Source organism: Marmota flaviventris, chromosome 10 (assembly GCF_047511675.1).
Source record: "Marmota flaviventris isolate mMarFla1 chromosome 10, mMarFla1.hap1, whole genome shotgun sequence".
Taxonomy (NCBI): domain Eukaryota; kingdom Metazoa; phylum Chordata; class Mammalia; order Rodentia; family Sciuridae; genus Marmota; species Marmota flaviventris.
The window spans coordinates 71,366,300-71,390,560 of NC_092507.1; the positions used below are offsets into that span (position 1 = coordinate 71,366,300).

The 24,261-nt window shown below is 39.5% G+C and overlaps 1 protein-coding gene across 1 annotated transcript in view; it reads right to left on the reverse strand.

Moving 5' to 3' along the window:
• The window catches only part of Mcoln2 (mucolipin TRP cation channel 2), a 55,365-nt gene extending 35,653 nt beyond the window's left edge, over positions 1-19,712 (reverse strand). The window contains exons 1-2 of the mRNA XM_027935271.2: positions 19,508-19,712; positions 6,595-6,754 (exon numbers count right to left, since the gene is read on the reverse strand). Coding sequence (XP_027791072.1) covers positions 6,595-6,754; positions 19,508-19,584 — 237 coding nt within the window. The 5' untranslated portion in view covers positions 19,585-19,712. The remainder of the gene's footprint in view (positions 1-6,594; positions 6,755-19,507) is intronic.
• Between the last annotated feature and the right edge of the window lie 4,549 nt (positions 19,713-24,261).

Here is a 24,261-nt window from a genome sequence, read left to right on the forward strand (position 1 = left end):
ATCTTCTCTGGAAATACCTTCACAGACACACCCAGAAGTATGCTTTATCAGTTTTTAGGTATCCCTCAACCAGTCAGGTTGACAACCAAAATTAACCATTGTCCTTACTCTCTCTTTAAAATGGCATATATTCTCTCTTCCCACTTCCCTCTTCCCTATGAAGAAGGGTATATCAACTTCTAAATTTTGTTGGGTGATCTCCCTGTGCACATAATAAATGAGTGTTGTTTTTTTCCTCTTGTTAATCCATCTCCTGTCAGTTTATTTTAGTTGACACAAATACCAAACTTTCAGAGAGCAGAGAGGAAATTTCCTTTGCCCCTACAATTAAAAGAAATTCACTCCCAACCCTACTTGGTTGTGTGTGTGTGTATGAGAGAGAGAGATACTGGAGGTTGAACCCAGGGCCTCTACCACTGAGCTACATCCTCATCATTTTTAATTCTTTATTTAGAGATAGGGTCTTACTAAGTTGCCCAGGCTGGTCTCGAACTTGCAATCCCCCTGCCTCAGCCTCCGGAGTCACTGGGATTACAGGCATATACCACAATGCCCTGATCCTACTGGCTTTTAAAAAAGAAAGAATTCATAACAGCTAATCTGAATACTTTTTTCCTATATTTGAGTTTTAAATTAATTGTTTTCATAAGTGATTAGTTGGCAAAGCAATAATGTATGTTTTATTGGTAATATACTTAGAAATAGTGGCTTTTAAGAATGCCTTTGAGAAGTTATCAATATAAATATTTACTCCAGATAGGGTATAACAATTGTTCAAAGAATTCAGTTAATCCAGTTCTGCAAAAATTCTTATATAGCATTTACAACTAAGAGTTTGCCCAACAAGATCTACAGTATTAAAGTTCATAAAAGAGTTGGGGCTCTTTTATGAGCTGGGGCACACTGTAACCCCAGCAACTCTGGAGGCTAAGGCAGGAGGATTGAAAGTTAAAGGCTATCAGCCTCAGAAACTTAGGCCCTAGGAATTTAGCAAAACCTTATTTCAATAAATTAATTAATTTAAATGGCTGAGGGTATAGCTCAGTGGTAAAGCACCCCTGGGTTCAATCATCTGTACCATTAAACAAATTAAAAATAAAAGCATAACAGGGCTCACTTTACCTATATGATGTCAAACCCATTCATTGTCACCAAGCACCCACCTGCTCCTGATAAAACATCTACTTGCTTTCCTTTCCATTGTATCTGATACAAGATTAGGCACCCAAGGGCTCTCCTCACCAAGAGTGAAAGTTTTCTGCCTGGAACCCAATAAATAGGGAAAATTAGCCAATACCAAAGGTTTACAAAAAACTAAGAAACCACACAAACGGCCATATACACACAAGTGCACATTATCAGGTGTATTCTCTCTCACACACACACATGTGTGCAGGCACACTTAAACTCTCATGTATGCCCTCACCTCTCACACCTCCTGTGCATTCTCACACATTCTCTCTCTCTTTTTTACACACACATACACACACACAGGCAGTAACATTTTTGCTGAAGTTAAACCTCCAAAAGCCTGTGCCACACACTTTTTCCCACTTCCCTGTTTCATAAAACAATGAGACTCTAGAAGTTTTCCTCAAGTCCTTACCCAGCTGAGTCAGAACACTTTGGGAATGTGTGAAATTAGCAAGTTTAATTAGATGACCCCGACAGTTCTGGCATTTCTTGCCATCCCATCACTCAATATGACAAAACTATACAATAATACATAAAATATTAATTATGAAAAATTCAGATGATATTAATGTTAACTTGCACAAGCAAATTAGCACAAGGATGTTTTTTTAGTAGTTTTTATTTCAGCTTTTACTTTTGACATTTTACATTTTGACAGCAAAAATGCATTCCTGTCCCACCTTCTAGATCCTAAGGTTTGCTAATTAAATTAAATTTAATTAATTAATTATTAAAATGATATTGACAGGCTGGAGATATAGCTCAGTTGGTGCTTATCTCTCTTGCACAAGGCCCTGGGTTCAATCTCCAGCACCATACATAAATACATAAATAAATCTGACTATTTTCCAGCTATTATATGCCAGACATTGTATTAACTGCTTTACCTGTATTTTCTTGCTTACCACTGTAACCACCCATGAATATGTTACCACTATTATCTGCATTTTACATAAGTGTAAACTGACACCTAGCCTCATTAAATTGCCCCCACCCACTTAACTAGAATGGAAGCCAGGTCTAACTCCAAAACCATCTTTATGATGCTGCATGAACAATTTCCTTCTGCTAGAAAAAAAAATATATCTTTGGGACATTTCTTGTAAAAAAACATTTAAGTGCTGGCATTTCATAATTAGGAAAGGCAGCTATTGCTTGAGAATGTACATAGATGACACTCTAGAGCATTTCAATTTCACCATGTCACATTCCTCAAATACCAACTCAAAGGATTGAGCAATTGCAAAAAACACAGCTATTCTAAGAAGAACATCAGATAAGACATCCCACATCATTCCACCTGTGCTGAAAATCAAGCAAGCTAAGGTTAAAAGTTCTTTCAAGCATGTGACACCTGTCAATGGCACCTATAGGAGAGATAAAGAAAGGTCATGTTGCTTTTTGAAAGCTAAAAAGTAAACCAGAGAACCAGCACACACAATTGATTCAAGATATTAGAAGGGGATAACATTGCATCCTCCAAACTCTCCTACCTCACCTATAGCACCATTAAATTAAGTTATTCAATTGAAGTTTACCAACTGCTTCCTTTCTGACAAGCTCGATACCATATGGGCAGGGTCAACCCTCATGGTGTTACATAATAGCACACAGGCACTGTGCTAAAAATTTACAAGTATTATTTTTCATTTAATTTCCCCATATTCTATGATAGAGTTGTTACACTGGGAACTATATTTTTTTAAAAATATGCCTTCTTTTCTTTCTTTCTTTTTTTTTTTTTTTTTTTTTTGTTTTTTTTTTTTTTTGTTTTCCCTAGTACTATACAGACTCAGGAAATCAAATAGTGCCCATCACAATGTCAGGGCTAAATATGATTGCAGTGTATACATAAGCACACTGAAGTCAATTAATTTATCCAAGCTGGAATATCTAGAAGGTATCAAATTGAGGATTCAAACCAGGTCTGTTGACATTAAAGCCTGTTCATTCTCTTGTCCATTGGGCTTCCCCAGCTTTTATACTGAAACGCTGCTGTACTCAGGTATTAGACCTATCCCTCCTACACCCACAGGAAAAGAAACACAAAAGGTCTGAACAGAAAATGGACAATCAATTGAGAAAGTGGCATATGATTTGCTGATATATGAAGCCACCATTTTATTCAAACTCAAAGCCACGATTCAACTTTGAGAAGAAGAAATGGTTAGTGTTGTACTCTCTGCTTGAAACTACCTGTCTGGCATCAAGAACAAAAATCTCCCTCCATTCTCTTGTTCATAGAACAAGCCAAGATCTTCATCTATGGCCTACCACCAGGGAGGTGCGGACATCTTCAAAGCTTCTCTCAAGAGAAACAAACCCTTAGGAGGAAGATGCAAAGGCTTTTTATTGCTGTGACTGAACCAAACTCTCCCTGCAGAGGAAGAATAAGGGGTGATGGTTGTTATGGTTTGGATGTGAGGTGTCCCCCAAAAGCTCATGTGTGAGACAATGCAAGAAGGTTCAGAGGAGAAATGATTGGGTTGTAATAGTCTTAACCCCATCAGTGAATTAATCCCCTGATTGGGATTAACTGAGTGGAAACTGAAGTGGGAGGGTGTGGCTGGAGGAGGTGGAAACTGGAGCCAGACTTTGGGTATGCACTTGAATCTGGCAAGTGGAGACCTCTCTCCCAATCACCATGTGAGCTGCTTGTCTCTGTCACACTCTTCCACACTCCTCTTCCTGTTCTGCCTCACCTCAAGTCCCAAGGAATGGAGCCTGCTGTCTAAGGACTGAGACCTCTGAAGCCTTTAGCCCCCATGTAAACCTTTCCTCCTAAAATTGTTCTGGTTGGGTCCTTTAGTCACAGCAGTGAAATAGCTGACTAAAACACTGGTGTTGACCAAATGACTTTATGTTCAAAAAGCAGCAGACAGCAAAAGTGCATTCTTATACCCCCATCTAGATCCTAAGATTTGCTGAAAATGTGACACAAGACAGAAAAATCATTACTCACTAAATGTAGTCTGGAAAAGACTGAATGAAACACCTCATTATGAAATCAATGTAGGAGAAAATATTCTGTACCAGGTAAAAACAAGATACCACTCTAATGAGGCACAAGGACCATGGGAGGGAAAGAGTAGAACTAGCAAAAGAATGCAGACACCTCCCTCAAGATTATAAATTACTGCAGAAGGCAAAGTTGGAACTTAAAAAAAAAATAATATTCCTTCTCATCGACCTTGACCTTGATAAAATTCCACCCATCCCATTAGATTTGAAAAGGGAGTATAAAAGAGAAAAGGAGGAAGAAAGAAAAGTGGGATTTGACAGAAGGAAAGAAATCTCCAATTAGATAGCACCCAAGTAGCAAAACTTAGTGGAATGATCCTACAGGGGAACAAAAATTCAATCTCTCCTAATTTTATTAGGGTAGACAGGTAAGTATGTCCACACAGAAAGTAAATTACTGGTTCCCAGAAATACTTCATTATTAACAGTAAAATTAATGATGTAGACAGTAAAGAGTATTAAGGAAAACTACACGTCAAGTGGTCAGGAAAAGCTGATGGGGAGACAGGACTTCAAATAGCACCTGCATGGTGAGGGAGAAGGAACCACTCTGGACATGGGGTACCAACAAGCAGGAATGAGAATCATCTGGTTGGTCTGGCTATTATAAGAAAAGTAATGTGATATTAGCATGAAATAGACTGGTATGCGGGAAGGTAAGAAGGGCACACAGGATGATGATCAGAAGCAGCCTAGTTCACTCATCTGTGTTGATAACTGTGAGCTCCAAGGGCAACACTTACATCCAGAAGACATAGTATGAGAGTGTGAGAGGGCAGACTCCAGAGGAAGTACCAGACCGTCTGAACTCAAAGCCCGGCTCCGCCACTTACTAATTGGTTATAAACAAACTCCTTCACTCTTTCCCCCCAATTTCTTCATGCGTAAAAAGGGGATTATAACTGAACCTACCTCACAGGGTCACAGTAAGGGGGAAACGAGTTAACAGAGAAAATGCTTACTGTGTCTGGCACATAGAAAATTCCATGCTAGGTTCAGCTGTCAGTAGCAAGATAATATGTTTACAGCTGTATCCCCAACTCAATATCCAGTAATGTTTCATGTGTTTTTTTTTAATTGGGGCTCAGAATCTGTGCTAAAGAGAAGATAACAAGTATGAAAAAAACAAATATATGCAATTTAGAGGGAAACCGATCAATGGGATTTAGTAAGTTATCAGGACAAAGAAGGTAAGTCAAGGAAGGAAACGACATTTTATGCCTTTGTAAATAGAATTTTAGTAACATTAGAGTGAAAAGCCAAAATGAGAGCTGGTTTAATAAGATAAGGATTTGCAAGACAATTAAAATTAACCAAATGACAAATCAGGACATGACTCTCCTTCCAAGTAATACTAATAATGCACCTATTTTATTATAAAAATTAAAACTTGAAAACCATGAATGAAAAGAGCTAAGAAGCATGCACTTTTAACAATGTTCCTACATCTCAATCTTGTGTTTTCTGAAGCCACTTGTTTTCTCTAAAGCTGGATGAACTAGGACAGCATGCCATACAATGGAAAGACCTCTGTATGAATAAAGAGGCAGCTTCAGGTAGAGCAGGCTCCTTCTTCATTTCTATAACTTCTTTTTTAATGTTCTAGAAATAACATCTTTACCCCCTTTTCTATTGGTGGCAGAATGATTATTTGCCAATAGAGCTGAACATTCCAAATCAGTACTGGGTACTGGGTTTTCATTTTTTTTTGCAGGAGTTGGGTTGTTTGTTTATTTATTTCAGTGCTGAGGATAAAACCCAGGGTCTCACGCATGCTAGGCAAGTGCTCTTCCACAGAGCTACATCCACAACCTAAGGACTATTCTTAAAAGGGCATCTGTTTTAGATGTAGGTACCTATAGCGAAGCTGACTCAAAACTAGTTCAGTGTCAAGCTCAACAGCTAGATAACAACTCTGATGGCTGCATTAATACGGGGATAAACTGCTCCATAGTATGAACTTAATCCAATGATCCAAATGTTGCTTTTATACACTACTGATAGTAACCCAGGGTAAGTATTTACTTTGAGCATGTTTGTTGCTGATAAAAGGGAAACTTAGTGTTCTGTAACACTGACAGTCTTGGCAGCCTATGAACCTTACAGAGAAATAGAAATTCTCCTCAGTTCAGATCCACATTTATGTAGTATTTACAGAACCTGTGGAGGGATAACCTCATGTTCTTACAAAAAAAAAAAAAAAAGAAAGAAATGGTTGCCTTCTAATCTGAACTTCAGCCCATCACCTGTCTCCAGAGTCAACATCATTTTATAGTTTCATGAACTTGAATGTGGATATTTCAGAACAAAAATCAAGTATAGAACACATGAAAACAGTTTCATCTTGGGGTAAGGAAAAAAAATAATAGCATGAATTACCTGTGCAGTAACCATGACTATCTTCAAAATCTGCAAACCCAGTTTCCATGGAATCTGGTGTCTGGCCCGGTACTTCTCACAGGGGTTCATGAAGTAAAACCTCAGGTCTTCCCTCAGACATTCTTCTTTCACTTCAGAATCCAGATGTGCCATTGCATTTCTGCCACAGAAGATGGATTTTTAAATACCCACAACTGTCTGTTCCTCAAAAGGCTCCTAAATGACACTTTTTCTTCACATGCTTTACCTGTTTCTTGTAGAAACACAACTCTCCAACCAATGAACTGCTTTTATCTTTAGAAAGCAGAAAATTATTCCCTTCTACCACCTGACTTTCACAGAGCTGTCCCTCCTGTTCAACGTGGTCATTCTCAACAATAGTAAAAATAAAAATAAAATTTATTTGTAAGACTCAATTCCTGCATTTTAACATAGAACATTCTCATTCTTCTATCACAAGAAAGTATTACAAGATGTGTGTATGTGTGTGTGTGTATGTGTGTGTGTGTGTGTGTGTGAGAGAGAGAGAGAGAGAGAGAATGTGTAAGAGTATAAATGTACAAAAATGTCTGAGTGTGTGTATCAACAAAAATTAGATGGAACACTTTCAGGATACATTGCATATTCAATTATAGACTACAAAGACTAATGGAATCTAATTGTTATAGAAGTTGAGAATCTATTCTATAACTGCACTAAGAGAAGGATTATATCCCACTCTACCCCCACCACCACCCCTGCTTTTTGGATAAAATATCAGTTATTATAAGGTTCCAGAATATAAAATGTTTCTAAAAGTTAAGATAGCATTTTTTTATTTATGCCTAATCAAATTTTGTGTCATTATACTAGTAAAATTTTACTTGACTGTTTCAAGGAACAGGACTCATTATTCAAGCTAGGCCAAAAAGAAACACAGGATATGATTACAGGAATGTATTATAACTGAGGGGACAAATGTGGTATTTTCTCTAAGTAGTCCCCAACATGGGGTGTGTGATACAATCCATTCCAGTATAGAAAATATTAATACTTCCATTTTAGTCCTCATTTTAGAAACTAAAAGAATGAGCTCTATTAAAAATTAACAAAGAATATACATATATAACATAATAATTAACATAGCTTAGAGAACATACATATAACAAAATATATAGACATATTATATAATAATTTACAGATAAATATATATATATATGGGGAATGCTGTGCTCAAATCGTACTATTAGGTACATCAAGTTTGGAGACCATACCCTTCAAGCACAGGCTGTCTTGGGGTGCTAGATGCCATCTTGCCACCACAGGAGAGCTTGCTAGAGATTGGAGCTGGCATAGCAGGTCAGACAAGAGATGGATACCAAGTCTAATAACAATATTTGGATTCCTGGATCCAACTGTGCCTGAGGCTGTCCATTCAAAGGCTTTCAATTTAAGCCAATAAATACATTTGGGAGCTCAAGCCATCTTGAGTCCTGAAGTTTCTGCTTCTCAGGAAGTGTCTTGATGGTAAGTTTAATGAATAAACTGTAATAGGTTAGGCCACCATTACAGTTACTCATTTCTTATCAAGATTTTGTAATTGAAGTTATTCTTGGGAATCCTCTTCCTGGAAATATCCAAATAATATTTTTATTTCTGACTCATGATCTCTGTTATCTAGCTTAACTAACAAGCTCAAAAGAAGCTCGAGGGGCTGGGGTTGTGGCTCAGTGGTAGAGTGCTTGCCTAGCATGCATGAGGCACTGGGTTCGATCCTCAGCACCACATAAATATAAAATAAAGATATTGTGTCCACCTAAAACTAAAAAATAAAAGTATTTTTTTTAAAAAAAAAAGAAGCTCAAAAGGGAAAGACTGTTTTAAGGCTCACACTCAGTTTTTAGTGATTTTTCTATTTCTAAATTGATTTTAAAAAAATTTTAGTTGTTGATGGACCTTTATTTTATTTATTTTTATGTGGTGTGAGGATCGAACCCAGGGCCTCACACATACTAGGCAAGTGCTCTACCACTGAGCTATAGTCCCAGCCCTAAATTGATTTTTTTAAGATCTCTTGTTTCCAGGATTAGTGGACGGGGATAGTCAGAATTATCCCATAGTAAAGGAGGAAAGAGGAAAGAATATAAAGACATGACAGGAGAAATAAAGAAAATAGAAGGGAGAAGGGAGGAGGAAGGGAAGGAAAGAGAGAAAAGAAAACTAAATGAAACACAGGCTCTTGAAGGGTGGGATGGGAAAGTATCTTTAAACTATCAAAAAGAGTCCAAAGAGCAGAGAGCTCCTAGGCCAATCCCAGGGGCTACTGGAGAAGTTAAGAGCCAAGTGTCAAGCATACATACTTAGGATTTTGTTTTGTAGCCTCAGGTAAGGGAAACAAGAGAACCACCAAGATATAATAGGACAGCTGTCCCCAAAGGGCTGCTCTCTAGGGACAAGAACCAAAATCGAAACTGCCTGTCCCCAAATTTAATAGGACTACAAAGGAGAGCAGAGTGGCTCCAAATCACAGAAAGGAAAAGTAGACCTAGCATAAAAAAAGGACAGTCACAGACCAGCCCTGTGAGTGTCACACCTGGTTGAGCCAGGGAACTTCAAATGGTGAGCCTGCTTGGGTCTGGGAGGCCCAGACTGGAATCACCTTTGATATCCCAGAAAATATAAAGATCTCTCCAGAGGTTCCTTAAGACTTGGAGCACTCTAACAAGTAATTTATAAACACAACAACCAGCAGGCAGTTAAATATAACTAAGCATAGAAGGAAACTGAGTCACATAAAAGCAGTTACTTAGAAACAGCAGGAATAGGACTGAGCATACTGGAATCAGATACATTGGAAAAAACCAGGCTTGCCATATTTAAAGACAAACAACGTGGTAAAAAAAAAAATCTACGAGAAAACTAGGAAAAGACAAAGTGCTTTTAGAAACAAAAATCAGTTAGCACAATGAGTCTAGTTTCAAAAGAAGGAGAAGACTTTACAAATGTATTTGTCTTGCGCCTGCTACAGTCTTGATTCAGTCTGACTAACCGGACAAGCACTTACTCTGCTAAGTGAGGATGTACTAGACACAGGGTTGAATAGGTTCCTTGAAATTCACATACTCTATGTCCAGCAGGACAGACAGAATTATCATAGCATTAACAAATAGGTCAGCGAGTGCTGGAGCATAGCCTAAAACATATTATGGACACAGTTCTGACCATGGGGAGAGAGAATGCTGGGGGAACCCATCACAGTCATTGAACCGTGGTTAGTGCCATACTCTTTGGGACTCAAGCCAATCTGAGTTCCAACATTCTTGCTTCTCAGGAAGTGTCTTGATGGTAAGTTTAATACATAAACTGTAATAGGTTAATCTATCATTCAAGTTACTTGACTGAGCAATGAAGGACCTATTCCCAAAAAGAAGGTGGCATCTTAACTGTTCCTGAGAGCAACATCCTGAAACATGAACTTCACAGCCCTGAGAACACGCCTGTAAAAAGCCTTTATGGAATGCTTGAGCAATACTAAATTGAGAGCTAATCAACATTGCTTTAGTGGTTGAGTATTGCTAAAGGATTCATCCTGATGATTCACAATATGCTTTCCATTTAATAAAATGAAAACATAATTCAAAAAGGTGTGTGTAAAATTCTCAGAGCCCTGAGAGTAAAGCCATGGAGCTTCCCCTGTTCCCCACACACAAACATACCCGACCTCTGTGTGAGGAATGCTAAGGCAAAGGAAGAAGCACATTTGATCATACACTTAGTGAACATCTGGAGAGCCAAGCTCTGCTGTTGACATTTTCCTTCCACCCAGGAGCTCAGTCCAAGGGAAGGGAGAGATGTGAATAGATACCAGTGCAATCAAATGTGTTGGGAACTATAGTTGAAATGTGCACTGAGAACCCTAGGAATAGACAGAGTGTCTGATGCAGCGTGGTTGCTTCAAGAGGCTTCAAATGATTCTGGCCATTGATTCCTCCCATGACATGGCTACTGAAGGTTCAAGAAATGATAGCTGCTGTTTAACATTACCCTAAGAAACTTTATTAAGAAGTCTCAGGCAAAAAAAAAAAAAAAGCCAGGCGCAGTGGTGCATGCCTATAATCCCAGTGTCTCCAGAGGCTGAGGCAGGAGGATTGCAAATTCAATGCCTCAAAATAAAAATAAAAATGGCTGGAGATGTGGCTCAGTGGTTAAGCACCCCTGGTTCAATCCCTAATCACCCAAAAAAGAAAAACAAAAAGAAGAATAAAAGAAAAAGGTAGCATTTTTTTCCAAAATAGCAAAAAAAAAAAAAAGTAAAGTAGGAGTTAATGAATGTCAAGATGGCTAATTGTGCTGCATTGTTTATACTACTATATTCTTCCAGAATTGTTTCACTTAAATTATTTACAAGCAGTTGCACCACTTCTAACATTGTGAAGTATTAAAATTAAAAAGACTGTGCATGTGTGTGATACTGGGGACTGAATTCAAGGGTGCTCTACTACTGGGCTACACTCCCAGTCCCCCTCTTTTTTTGGAGGTGGAAAGGCAGGGTCTCATTCAGTTGCCCAGGCTGTCCTTGAACTTGCCATCCTTCTGCCTTAGCCTCCCAAATAGCTGGGATTACAAGGCATGTGCCACTAAAAAAAGAAAGAAGCCAGGCACAGTGGAGCATGTCTGTAATCCCAGCAGCTTGGGAGGCTAAGGCAGGAGCCAGCCTCAGTAAAAGTGAGGTGCTAAACAACTCAATGAAATCCTGTCTCTAAATAAAATACCAAATAGGGCTGGGAATGTGGCTCAGTGAGCGAGTGCTTCTGAGTTCAATCCCCGGTACAAAAAAGAAAGAAAGAAAACTTTTTCTAAAGCTACCCTGAAAAACTGTTCTCTTGAGTATATAAATCAATTGGCAAATATAAGATACTACTAGTTGAATGGACCAACTTATAATAATAGAAATACAGATAATTAGTTGTACAATGAGATAGATGTTCTTTAATAAGTCTAATTTATTAAGTTTTAAATAACATCTAAATTCAAAATATAAAGGCTCTGAAATTCTAGTAGCTTAAGGAAAATATGAATCTAAAATTTTCTAAACTTTTCTGAGGGTTCTTTATTGCCCACCTCTTCCTATTTGTAGATTCACAATAGTTCCCTGATGGGTGAAAGGTATTAAACAGACACATACCCAGACATCTTATTGTTATAACAAAAACAACAACTACAAAAGAATGGTACAAAGTGAAGAGACAGAAAAATTAAAAAGCAAAAGAGAAGAGATCGGGCTAGAGTTGTGGCTCAGTGGTAGAGCCCATGCTTAGTATGTATGAGGCACTGGGCTCGATTCTCAGCGCTGCATATAAATAAATAAAGGTCCACTGACAACTAAGAAAAATTACTAAAAAAAAAAAAAGAGAGAGAGAGAGAGAGGATAGTATCAAAGGACCAATACCTTTCTTCATTTGACACAAATTTCCACACCCTCTGATGCTGCACACCAGCTGGTGATTGGTACAGGAGAACTAAAGGCTACAATTGCAACTTTCTAAGCAAGAATTAGGTGAACAGACAAGAGAAATACTGCAACTTCAACTGAGGTCATAAACCCTAATGAGAAAGGGCCAAGGCTTTCAACCTTTGCCCAAGAAAATGCACACACTAATTTCAGTGATGGTGCCTTGCCAGAGAAATAAACTAACCAGCATGGGCTGCTATTGCTTTGGACTTGCACTTGTGTGGTTTTTACTCCACCTAGCAAGAGTGACAAGGACTCTCCTGGTGATTCAAAGGTGCAACCAAGTTTGAAAAACATCCACCTTAAAGGTCTTACCTGTTGCTCATTTCACAAATGAGGCAATTTAAGTGCTCTAAGGTTACAACCCACCCCCAACTACAGGAATCCAATGTTTCTTCTTGACCCCTGAGTTAGTATTTCTTTAAGAAGTAATAGCCAATAATATGGTCAGTAATGAAGAAAAAACTGGTAGGTTCAAATATAACTTCTCTCATTTGAAAATGTTTGACAAATAAGTATTCTAGTCCATAAATTCAGGAGGTTTCTACATGGTCATATTATTAAAAATGAGAAACACACACATGCAAACACACACACACACGTAAGGCTATCTGACGGAGTGAACACAGAATTTACCTTCTTCAAGGTACCTTTGTGCTTCAGACCCTCTAGAACAAACATTGGACATCCATTTCTATTACTCCAATGAAGCTGTTCAGAGTAAACATCACCTGCTGTGGATTACAATGAACACTTCTTGGGCTTGGTGGCTCAGCAGTGTTTGATGCCACTGACCACCACCTCCCTGACACAACTGCTTCTCAGCCTCTAGAACACTCTGCTCCTCTGGCTTTCTTCCTACCTCACTGGGCCCCTTTCAGTCTTCTTTGCTGGCTCTTCTTTCATCTGACCTTTAGATGTCAGGGCAGAGTTCACAGCTCTTCTATTCTCCATTCTTTAGAAGAGCTTGTCCCACCCTGTGACGTTAAATACAGTCTTCCTGGTGGGAACTTTTACATTTGCATCTCCAGAAAACTTCTCTTTTGAATAGATTCCCTTATCCAGCCCCTTCCTTGAAACTCCATATGCATGTCTAATAGGTTTCTCAACCTGTCCTCCACCCATCTTCTTAATGCAATGATCTACACACATCCATTCAAGTGCTTCAGTTGTTAACCATAGTGCATTCAGTGGTTCCCCACCTTACCTGTGCAGTAGGATAAGCTGGGGAGCTCTACAGAACTTCTGCATGGCTCCCAGCTCCTTCACCCTCTGGTTTAATTGGTCTAAGGGACAAACTGGGCATCAGGGTTTAATAAGCCTCCCAGGTGATTTTCATGTGCAGAAGAAATCACTGCTCTACAGCACTCTTCCATTTCTCCTTTCCTTCAGTTCTCACATCCAGTTTATCAAGTCTTACTTCAACTTGAGCTATGAACTTGAGTCTCTATTTTCAACTTGAGTCTCCATCTTTCTGTTCCCACTGCAGCTGCCCTGGCCAAAACACATCATTTCTTACCTAAAAACAGCAACGGCTTCCCAATGTACATCATTGCTAAAGGGGAAATTGATTAAATAATTTTAACTAATTTCACAAGTCAGACATCATTTCCATACTTCAAACACTTTAGAGACTTTCCCCTACTCTCAGAATAAAGTTCAACCCTGACCATTGCCTAAAAGACTTCCTTCCACCTTCACCTTCTCTTACCCTCTTCCACTTCCTCAGTACACCATGGCTGCATTCCTGGCCCTGGGACATCCCCCATTCTGGGTTTTACACTGCTCTTTCAACCACCCTCTTGCTCTTTCCCCAGCTCTTCACTTATCTGGCTCCTTCTCACCATCCTTCACGTCTCAGTTCCAATATTACCTTTTTAGGGAGGACTCACACTCCTTTACATATGGCCTTCCCCTCTGTCTCTCCTATCCCTTTGTTACCTTCATGATTGAGACACAGTCTCTGTGGGTCTTCCCTACAAGAGAGCTTCACCAAGCTCCTGTCTAGCTCCTAACTATACACCACAGTACACAGAGGACTACCTAACACAGAACAGGTCCAAGGGAATAATTCTTGGAAAAATGAGTCCGTGAATAAGAAAACAACCCTGACTACATGAGTCTATACTTCAGTAAGTACCCTTTAGATCAAATAATGAGAACAATATTAATAACATAATCATAGAAAGTTTAAAATATTGATATGAAAAACGGAATTAAAATATATTCAACTATTGCTTAGGCAAGACAACTGAGAGGATTCTAAGTTATTTAACTGACTAAAAAAAGTGATAGAAATTTTATTTTGTTTTATCCATTATTTCTTATGTATTTCCAAATGAATTACAATGAATTATTATCATAATTTGCTATTCGTTTAGGAGAGAGCTAAAATCTTCCCTCAAAATGAATCCCAAAAAATTATTAGACATAGTAAATAACAAAATTGGTAGTAAAGGATAGAGAATTTTTAAAATAATATGCCTAACTACAATTCAGAAGCCATGAAAATGACTGATAGACCTTAAAATAAAAATCTAAAATTTCACTAAGTCAAAAGATGAGAGAAAAAGCCTGCAATCTGTATAAGCAGGCAAATCTCTACTGTCTATGACCTACAGAAAGTTCCAGACTACTAATTTTTTTAAAAAATACGACCCAACATAAAAACAGGTAAAGGATCTGAACAAAACATTGGATAAAAATTCATTAACAATCTGGTGAAAAATCTCTTAATTTTTATTTATCAAGAGTGGGGTAAAAAAACCTTGTTGAAAGATATGTAAATTTTGAAGGACCCTCGGGCAGTATTCTAAAAGAGTTTCTCTGGTCTAGGAATCAAACACCTGTGGATCTATACTTAAACTTTAAAATAACTGGTTAAAAAGATGGTTACAAAAATACTGACTGCAGCCCTCTTCATAACTGTGTACTGACTTGAAAATGTCTATGACTGATTTTTTTAAAGTTAGAAAATAAATACTATGGAATTCCATTTTTTTTAATGTCTATATGTAGACATTTCAAAATGTCTAAAAATGTAAAAACCAGAAAACAAAAGCAAAAGTCAAACCTGGTAGCCTCCATGAAGTATATTATAGGTGATATTAATTTTCTTCATCAAGTTTTTCATTTTCTTCATATAGTAATTAACATGTGAATCCTTGAGTTTTCATGATGGGTCAAGCTATTTCAAAAAGAAAGAGCCTAATATGTGTCAGGCAATCAGATATTTCCTTGCCCTTAGTTTGTGTGGTGGTGGGGGATGGAGAGTGGAGGCAGATAAGTATAGAGACTAACATTCAGGGGTCCTGGCCCCATCAGCCAGGCAGAGTGCCAGGGGCAGGACAGCGGATGGAAGACTCTGGGACAATCCTAACGACTTCCACGTGACTTTTTCACTCCAATTTCTATGCTATTAACTAATTTCCTCATGGTTTCTAGAAGGAAAGGAAAACAATGTCCAATCAATTGAGGGGCTGGAGTAGTTAGGCCCCAACTGAAGGGAGCTGAGTTGGTGGTGGGGAGACAAAGAAGTCAACTTTGGTTACCTTCTCAGCATCTCTCTCAGAACAAAAATAATGCAATCATTCATATCCTAAGAAGTTCCCTGAAGAAAAACCAAAGGGACTTTTCATTTTCCAGTAGAGCCACCCATAAAAAATGAACATGTTAATCTTCCAGGAATTTCCCTAAAGACAACCATACCACAAGGTTCCTATAACATCCTGTCCCCCCTCCGTCTCCAACCACTTTGTTGCCTCAGACTACCAAGAAAGGAGAAGTAGAGCTGTATGTCTTAAAAGTGCTTGTTCTTAACAAGCCACACTCCTTTTGAAAATGTAATGAAGAATCATTTCTCTGGGGCAGAGATAAGTACAAAGAAAGCTCCATTTTGCAGTTTCATATTATACAGGGTTCCAAATGCAGTTAAGGCTGGGAAAGACAGCTGGAATTATGGCATTTCCTAACCACATAATTTTTGCCCACCTCAGTGTCATGATAGTACCTAGATTTGCCCCATCTTTAGATAGGTGATATGATTTTTTTTTTTTTTTTTTTACGCCCACCATTTGAACTGTGAGACTTTTAGAATTATTACACTAAGGTCAATTTGCCAGAATCTCCAGCCTCACAAGTTACCAATTATTGCCTGGCAGATGTTTTAGGCTGAAACTGCCAAGATGTATTCAAGGGGAGAAAAAAAATATTTAACTTTCAAAGGGGAATAAAGGAAGCAGCTCACCTGACTGAGGGGAAAGACAAATGTGCAATGTGCCTCTAAAGGAGTCTCTTCTATATCAGGGAGAAGGGGGCTGAGGCCCAAGCTGGAAAGAGATGACAGAAGTCAGCAGCTCAGATAGAAGTGGGCTGAGAAAAAAAATGGGAAGGAAAAACCCAGATGGTTGCCAAAACAAACAAACAAGCCAAAAAAAAAAAAAACGGCTTGAAACATTGGATACTAAATAACATGTTCCAAGTCTGATAAAAATAAATAAATAAATAAAAGTCTGGAAATAAAATTACATCTCTCTATGAGCCCTATCAGTAGTATTAGAACTCTCTAGTCATTGAGTCCTTCGGAAATGACACATGGAACTCAGACTCTAGGCCTCAGCCAAAGAGAACAGTCTCCCTGCAGGGAAGCATCCACTTTTAGTTTAGCGGCCAACCAGATTTTCTTCAGCCACTGTTTTTACTCTGAAAACTACAGACGCACAAAACCACCTTTTTTTTTCTTTTTTCTCTAAATTGCAAAACTATTCTTAATCTGGGTTTCACTTCACTAACAGAGGAGCGATTAAACAAAGAGATTAGCTTGTGAATATGACCATCTCTAACTTTCAGTTCCCTATTCTTTATCATTCTGTTCAAAATTTGTCCGCCAATTCTTCTTACTTGTTTCATTAGGAAGTAAGTTGGTGGTGGGGAGGCAAAAAAACAACCTCTCCCACATCTCTTACTAAACTTTTCTTCCATTCTCAACTTATTATGGCACATATTCTTCTGTTTTCCACTAATACTGTACAATCAGACATCTATCTACAGTAGATTTCAAATCTTAAATATTTCAAAAGACTATTTACATGCAAACCTTTGATTTGCTAAATTATTTGTTTAAAAAAAAAGACACTTTTTATAGTCTCCTCCTTGGGAGAAAAGAATGCAACTACGTCAAACTCTTAATCAGGACTGAGCAATTTTTCAGCATGGAAGTTAAATCAAACTGGCATTATCATAAAGGCCTCTGTTTAGAATGATCAGAGATAGCATGGAAACTGTCTGTTTTTAAAGGGACCTGGCCACAGAATCTGCTAAAGGTTTGTTATAGGAGAAGGGTCCAGGGAAAATTTGTCATAATGACTCCTCTTAAGGTATAAAGAGTGCTTGCCTTGCATGCACAATACCCTGGGTTCAATCCCTAACACCACACACACACACACACACACACCAAAAAAAAAAAAAAAAGGTTTAAAGAAATATGCTAAAATCTCAAGAGGCCTCTGACTTGATAGGGGGAAAACATACTGCCAGAGGCCCAAAACTTGAGCTGCCTGGTTAGCGCATCACAGAGATAGTGAGCAGTTCTTGGCTCTGAAGCCCACATCCCACTTTTGGGGAGGATTATGTACTTAGTCCTTTCGACCTAAAATATCAGAATTTGCCTTCTGATAACTACAGTAAACCTCTCCCACATCTCTCTTATTAACCTTTTCTTCCAGTCTCAATTTATAATGTCACATATTCTTCTGTTTTCCACTAGTACTGAACAACCAGACATCTATATACAGTAGATTTCAAATCTTAAAGCTTTCAAAGATTATTTATATGCAAACCCAAATATGTACCCTTTATTCTAACAGTGGGTGCTGCTTCTAAAGATACAGGATATGTAAAAAGCTATATAAACCCTGAAGGAAATGTGCTGAGAAAAATAGTGTAGTCAAGATAAAAATAGAGATGATACACCACACCCACTGTGAACACAAGTCCATTCTCCGGCCCAAGCAGAAGAAGGTAAATAAATCCAGAGTCCACTTGCTTCTTCCTTTTAGGATGGTATATTTAGGGATAAGGCAGATGGAGGTAGTGTATTACTTCAGCCCATCTGGACTATTAAAAATAGACACCTCAGCATTAAGAGAGTTTATGAATCACATGACATATGCCATTTTGGTGTGACACAAATATCCAGTTGTCAATAAAGTTGCACTAACATTTCGTTTTCTAATGCAAACTTAGTCTTTAAAATGTCTAAAAAAAGTATAAGCCATACTAGCTGGAAATTAGTTAATCTGGACGGCCATGTAGAGGAAGTAAATTCCCCTCTTGGACTCTGACTTTCCTTGCTAGCTCTAAGTCCATTTATAACCTTGACAGCACCATGCGGGAGAGGCAGAGAAGTTTCGTCGAACTACTTGAGGAAAGTTTAACAGCTCACCACTGGATTTGTTTTCAGAGCAGCGGAGCCAAGGCCGCTTTTACTCCCACTTCTGCTCAAATGAGCTTGGAGCTTGGAGCTTTGACAACGGAGGAGGGGCCCCTTGGCAGCGCCATCTGGCTAGACTGTAGGCCTTTTCATAAAGGCTGAGAAGCGGGTTAATAACACTCTCACCTCCCACCTGAGAAAAGGCCTGTTTGTTCCGGACAGCAAAGCCCAGCCTTATTTAACCAACTTGTAAGCATGCCCACGGTAGCAAGAAAGTTCTAGCCTAGAATAGTAAAGCCATTGCCCCTGGGAGAATTTCTCCAGTGTCTGGTATACTGAAAGATGCAGCCCAGCCACCTCACCTGACAGTTAACCTGAAAGCACATGATCTTCCCTCTTGGTCCCTTGCCCGGAGGAAACGATAAGGCTGCCGAGCCCTGCCTCCACCCTTACAACTTTCCAAGGCTCTGGGGATTGGGAGCAGCAGGAAAAATCGTTCAAAGGACACCCATGCCGGCTTTGCGGGGATCTAGCCCCCAGAAGTTGGGGCCCCAACTTTTCTTACCTTCCAGCCAGCTTCCTGGTGCCACAGAAAGTAGGCGCGGCTGGTCACCGGTGCGGCGGACACTGCTCGCGCGGCTGAAAGGCGGCACTGTCTGCGCCCGGCAGTCGCGGCGCGTGGCCAGGCGCTCCCGCTCCGCCCCAAGTCACAACCTACGCCCCTCGCCTCCCGCCTGATCCGAGGGAGCCGGGGAACTGCTTGTTGGTCAGAGCTTCTCAGCCTGATGTGCTGGAGGACTTTCTCTACCCATTAGCTAGCCGGTTTCTCCGAGCTCCCGAGCTCCCGGGGGCGGGAGGCAGCAAGGGTATAGAGCCCAGCTGCAGGCGGCAGAAGACCCAGGGAAGGATCAGCCCGGGAGGAGGCAGCCAGGGCCCGAAGAGGGACGGGAATAGAGGGTGGGAGAACTGCGGCATGCCCCAGGGATACTGACCTGTGGCGCGGCCCCCTGGACTTGCCCGAGGCGCGGTCCCACACCGACAGGTCCAGTGACTCCCCTCCTCGAGGCATCGCGCGGGCCAAAGGCACAGGAAGAGAACGCGCGCTGTGTGGGAAGGCTGCACCTGCCTAGGTCCCTGGAACCCAGCAATGCGGCTTGTCCCCAGCCTCCGCCGTCCGGGATGTCTCCCCCAGGGGCAAGACTGGTCAGAAGCCTTTATAAAGGAAACTTGGCCCCCGAGCGCTGTTGCGAAGCGGCCCACGCGCCCTCCACCCCGCCTCCGGGCACGCCCTGTCCTCCGTGGTTCCTGCCTTTCATCCCCTTGCTGACTTCTCCTCTTTCCTTTACTTTTGGAGGCGTTCACTTCTCGTTTTCTACCTCCTTTCATTTGTCTGTTTCTTTGGTCATTTTGATTTTGATGCGTCCGGAAACACTCGCTGAGCACCACGCCGAGTGATGGTGCTCTACTGTGTTCACCGGGATGAGAAAGAAACCGTCCTCTCCCTCTAGGACTTCTCATAGAACCGACAAGTTCATTCGTTCCGGAATGTCTTTATTCTGGAGGAAAAAAATAGCCAGAAATCTCCGTGACGAGGTCATGTTTCTGAGATGCGACGGATGCACAGGAAAAAGCAACATAAAACGACCTTAGCTCGTGTGCGACAGCCAGAGCGAGGGTCCGCGTGATTCAGAAAGGGCGCAGATCCGCACTGCCTGTGCAGCGGGACTCCCCAAGTCAAGGCACCTGACCGCAGTCGCCACTGCTCTTCCTTCTTGATGCACGAAAATAAGACGCCTGTGGGAAACGATTGGTTGCCATTCGTGAATCTTAGAGAAGAAGGTTGTGGGCACTTGCCCAAAGACTGTGTTGCTCAACAGAAGGAGAGGTTGACTTGACAGTTTGGATGCAAAGGCCAAAAGCTTCTTCTTTGAGGAGTCCTCTCCCTGTCTTTAACAGGTAGCAGCAACAGCAGCAAAAGCCCGAGCCACATCCCCAGTCTTTTAAAAATATTTGATTTAGAGACAGGGTCTCCCTGAGTTGCTTAGTGCCTTGCTAATTTGCAGAGGCTGGCTTTGCACTAATGATCCTCCTGCCTCAGTCTCTGGGGTTACAGGAGTGCACGCCCTGCGAGTTCTAGGCTATTTGGAGGGGCAAGTGTATTAAAGGTCTCGGGTTTAAGCAAAGAATATTCTGTCGAAAGTCTCGGCATATTAAAAATACAGTACATGTATGAAGACATGAATTGGTGTGAACATACTTTATATACAGATATATGAAAAATTGTTCTATAAGTGTAATAAGAATTGTGATGCATTCTGCTGTCATGTATTTAAAAAATAAAACCAATTTTAAAAAGTACAGTTAGGTTGAGGACCACACCATCAGAAGTGCCCATTGGGTACAGAGAGCTTGGAAGAATATGCATGCAATCACAGTCCCCACAGGTGGATGGAACAATGTTGTGCTTAGCTTCCTTTTTAGAAGAAAATGTCCCAGCGCTATTTTTCAGGAAAGGATGTAGACTTGTAAAGGAGACAGACTGTGGCATAACTGGAGAGTGTTAGAGGCATATAATAAGAAATTGTATACCATTTATGAACTTTTTTTTTTACTAAAAAAAAATGTTTAAAGCATTTTAAACTCAAAGACAAATTGCCATGTAGAGGAACATCCTAACAGCTTCAAAGTGCATTGCATTTATTAAGCTCTGCAATGTGCAGAGGTTCTGTGCTTCAAAGAGGCCAAAAGTAACCCTGAGTGCATACTAGTTAGGTTGATTTGCATATTGTAGCTCACCAAGTGCTGAGCATTCAATAGGCCATCATCTCCTTTTTGAAGTGAGGAAATGGGTGCAGAGAGGCTTGTCACTTTCCGGAAGTCACTCACTGAGTAAGTAGCAGGTCCAAGATTTCCGTTCAGGTCTCTGAATCTCCAAAATCTTTACTTTAACCCCAAGACTACATTAGAGATATGATTAAAACAATTGCTGCCCTTCAGTAGTTTTCTTGATCTAACTGAATTGCTGTAACAGTCTCACAAAGTGGAAAAGAGATACATTTACTTCAATATATGTAACTGATGATGCATATATTACCAAGAGGTATAAATGTATCATTTTAAAAATAAACAGTAGGCAGGCTTGGTGGCACCCGCCTATAATCCCAGCAGCTTGGGAGGCTGAGGCAGGAGGATCAAGAGGAGTTTAGGGCTGGGGTTGTGGCTCAGTGGTAGAGTGCTCGCCTAGCATGCATGAGGCACACTCAGTTCGATACTAAGCATCTCATAAAAATAAAATGAAGATATTGTGTCCACCTAAAACTAAATATTATTTATATATATATTTATATTTATATATATATATATATATATATATATTTTTTTTTTTTTTTTTTTTTTTTTAAAGAAGAAGCGTTCAAGCCAGCCTCAGCAACACTGAGGCACTAAGCAACTCAGTGAGACCCTGTCTCTAAATGAAATACAAAGTAGGCTGGGGATGTGGCTCAGTGGTTGAGTAACCCTGAGTTCAATCCCCAATATTCCCCCCACAAAAAAAGAAAAAAGAAAAGAAAAAAAAAACAATAAGCAAATTCTCATAGAACCCTGTAGAGAGAAAAATTTTCAGAAGATCCACGGGTCTCACATTTTAATACTATGTGACTCACCAGGGGAATCTTATTAATGTAACTGCTTCAGTAGGGTCTGACACCCTTCGTTTCTAACAAGATGCTGTTGCTGGTGCTCATCCATGCACCACTCTTTTAAGTGGCAAGGCTTTAGGAAATATTTAACTGAATGTGTGAGGAAATTAGGGATGAAGAAGAGAAAAGAAGAGTGAGAATGGAAAATACTTGGAGTGAGATGGCTTGAGGGTTTGAATATCATGCATAACAAGAGATGTGAATTATGATTTCTAGGCACCCAATCCTGCCATTTTCAATAAGTGAATTTAGTTCCCAGTAAGTATTATATTTTCATGCTCAATACGTTACTCGTTTATGGAAAAGATCCTGGCTCTTTTTTCGTTGGGCAGTAAGAGATACTGTTTTGTGCTATGCGTTGGTTCTTTCAAACATCAGTGTTCTGTTCTGTATATTCATTCTGCATATTAATATCTTGACACTTTTAAATATTGTAAATATCTTATTTAAATGTCTTCTATCTTAACTTTGTCCTCCATGGATGAAAGTTATTACTTTTGATGTTATGAAATCAAAATTTAGTATGTTAATTCTTTTTTTAAAATTTATTTTAGTTGTTGATAGACCTTTATTTTATTTATTTACATGCGGTGCTGAGAATCGAACCCAGTGCCTCACACATGCCAGGCAAGTGTGCTACCGCTAAGCCACAGCCACAGCCCACTAGTATGTTAATTCTTATTATCTGTGGCTTTTTTTAATCTTCTGTAAGAATTCTTTACCCTTAAGTAAAAAAATATTCTTATGCTTTTTCTATTAATATTTTAGTTTTTACCCTTCATATCAAATTCCATTGTACCTTGTGCATAGTATGTACATCATGGGAGATACGTATTTGTATATAGTGGGAGATATGAAGACAGCTCAATTATTCTATAAAGCAAGCTGGTTTGCAGCAAACTATCTTATAAACCAGGGTTTGGCAAACTTTAAAGGTAAGATAGTGCTACCTGGGGGCTGGAGTTGTGGCTCAGTGGTAGAGCACTTGCCTGGCATATATGAGGAACTAGGTTCAATTCTAAGCACCACATATAAATAAATAAAATAAAGGTCCATTGACAACTTAAAAAAAATTAACAAAAAGAAAAGCTAGCGCTACCTATAAGTAGCTTTATGGATTGTACTATCTGTTGCAACTACTACTCAACATTGTTGCTGCAGGGTAAAGAGAATCATAGATAATATTTAAACAAGTGACTGGTTGTTTCAACTGTCATGAAATAGTATTCTTATTTTAATTTTTTAAAAATAGATTTTGTTTCTTAGAACATATTTAGGTTCCCAACAAAATTGAGCAGAAAGTGCAAAGCATTCCCATATGCCCCCTAGCTCCCCCATGATCAACATCCCACTCCAGAGTAGTACATTTGCAACAGTCATTGAACTGCATATCAGAAGAATGCTCTCACCAGAGACCAGATCTGCTAGCATCTTGATCTTAGACTTTCCAGCTTCCAGAAGTTTAAGACATAAATTTATGTTCTTTAAGCTACAAAGTCTATGGGGCACTGAACTAAAACACTGGCCTAATGATCCCTATGCTCCATCTATTCATCTCTCCCTTCCCCATAATCCTTCAGAATCATTGATCTTTTTACTGTTTCCATAGTCTTTCCCTTTCCAGAATGTCACAAGTTGGAATCAGAATATGTAGCATTTTCAGATTGGCTTCTTTTATTTCATAGTATGCATTTTAACTTCTTCCACCTCTTTTTATGACCTGATAGCTCATTTCTCTTCAGCACTGAACAATATTCCATTGAGTGGATATACCATATTGTGTGAGCATGTTTTTAAACTGTTTGGGCAAATACCAAAAAATACAATTGCTAGATTACATACATGAAGAGTATATTTTTGTAAGAACTGCCTGTCTTCCAAACTGACTGTACTGTTTGGATTCACATCAGTAATGATCAAGAATTCCTGTTGTTCCACATCCTCACCAGCATTTATAATTTTCAACGTTTGGATTTTGACCACTTTGATAGATGTGCAGTAATTGTTTTAATTTGCAATTCCCTGATGGTATATGCTGTTAGGCATCT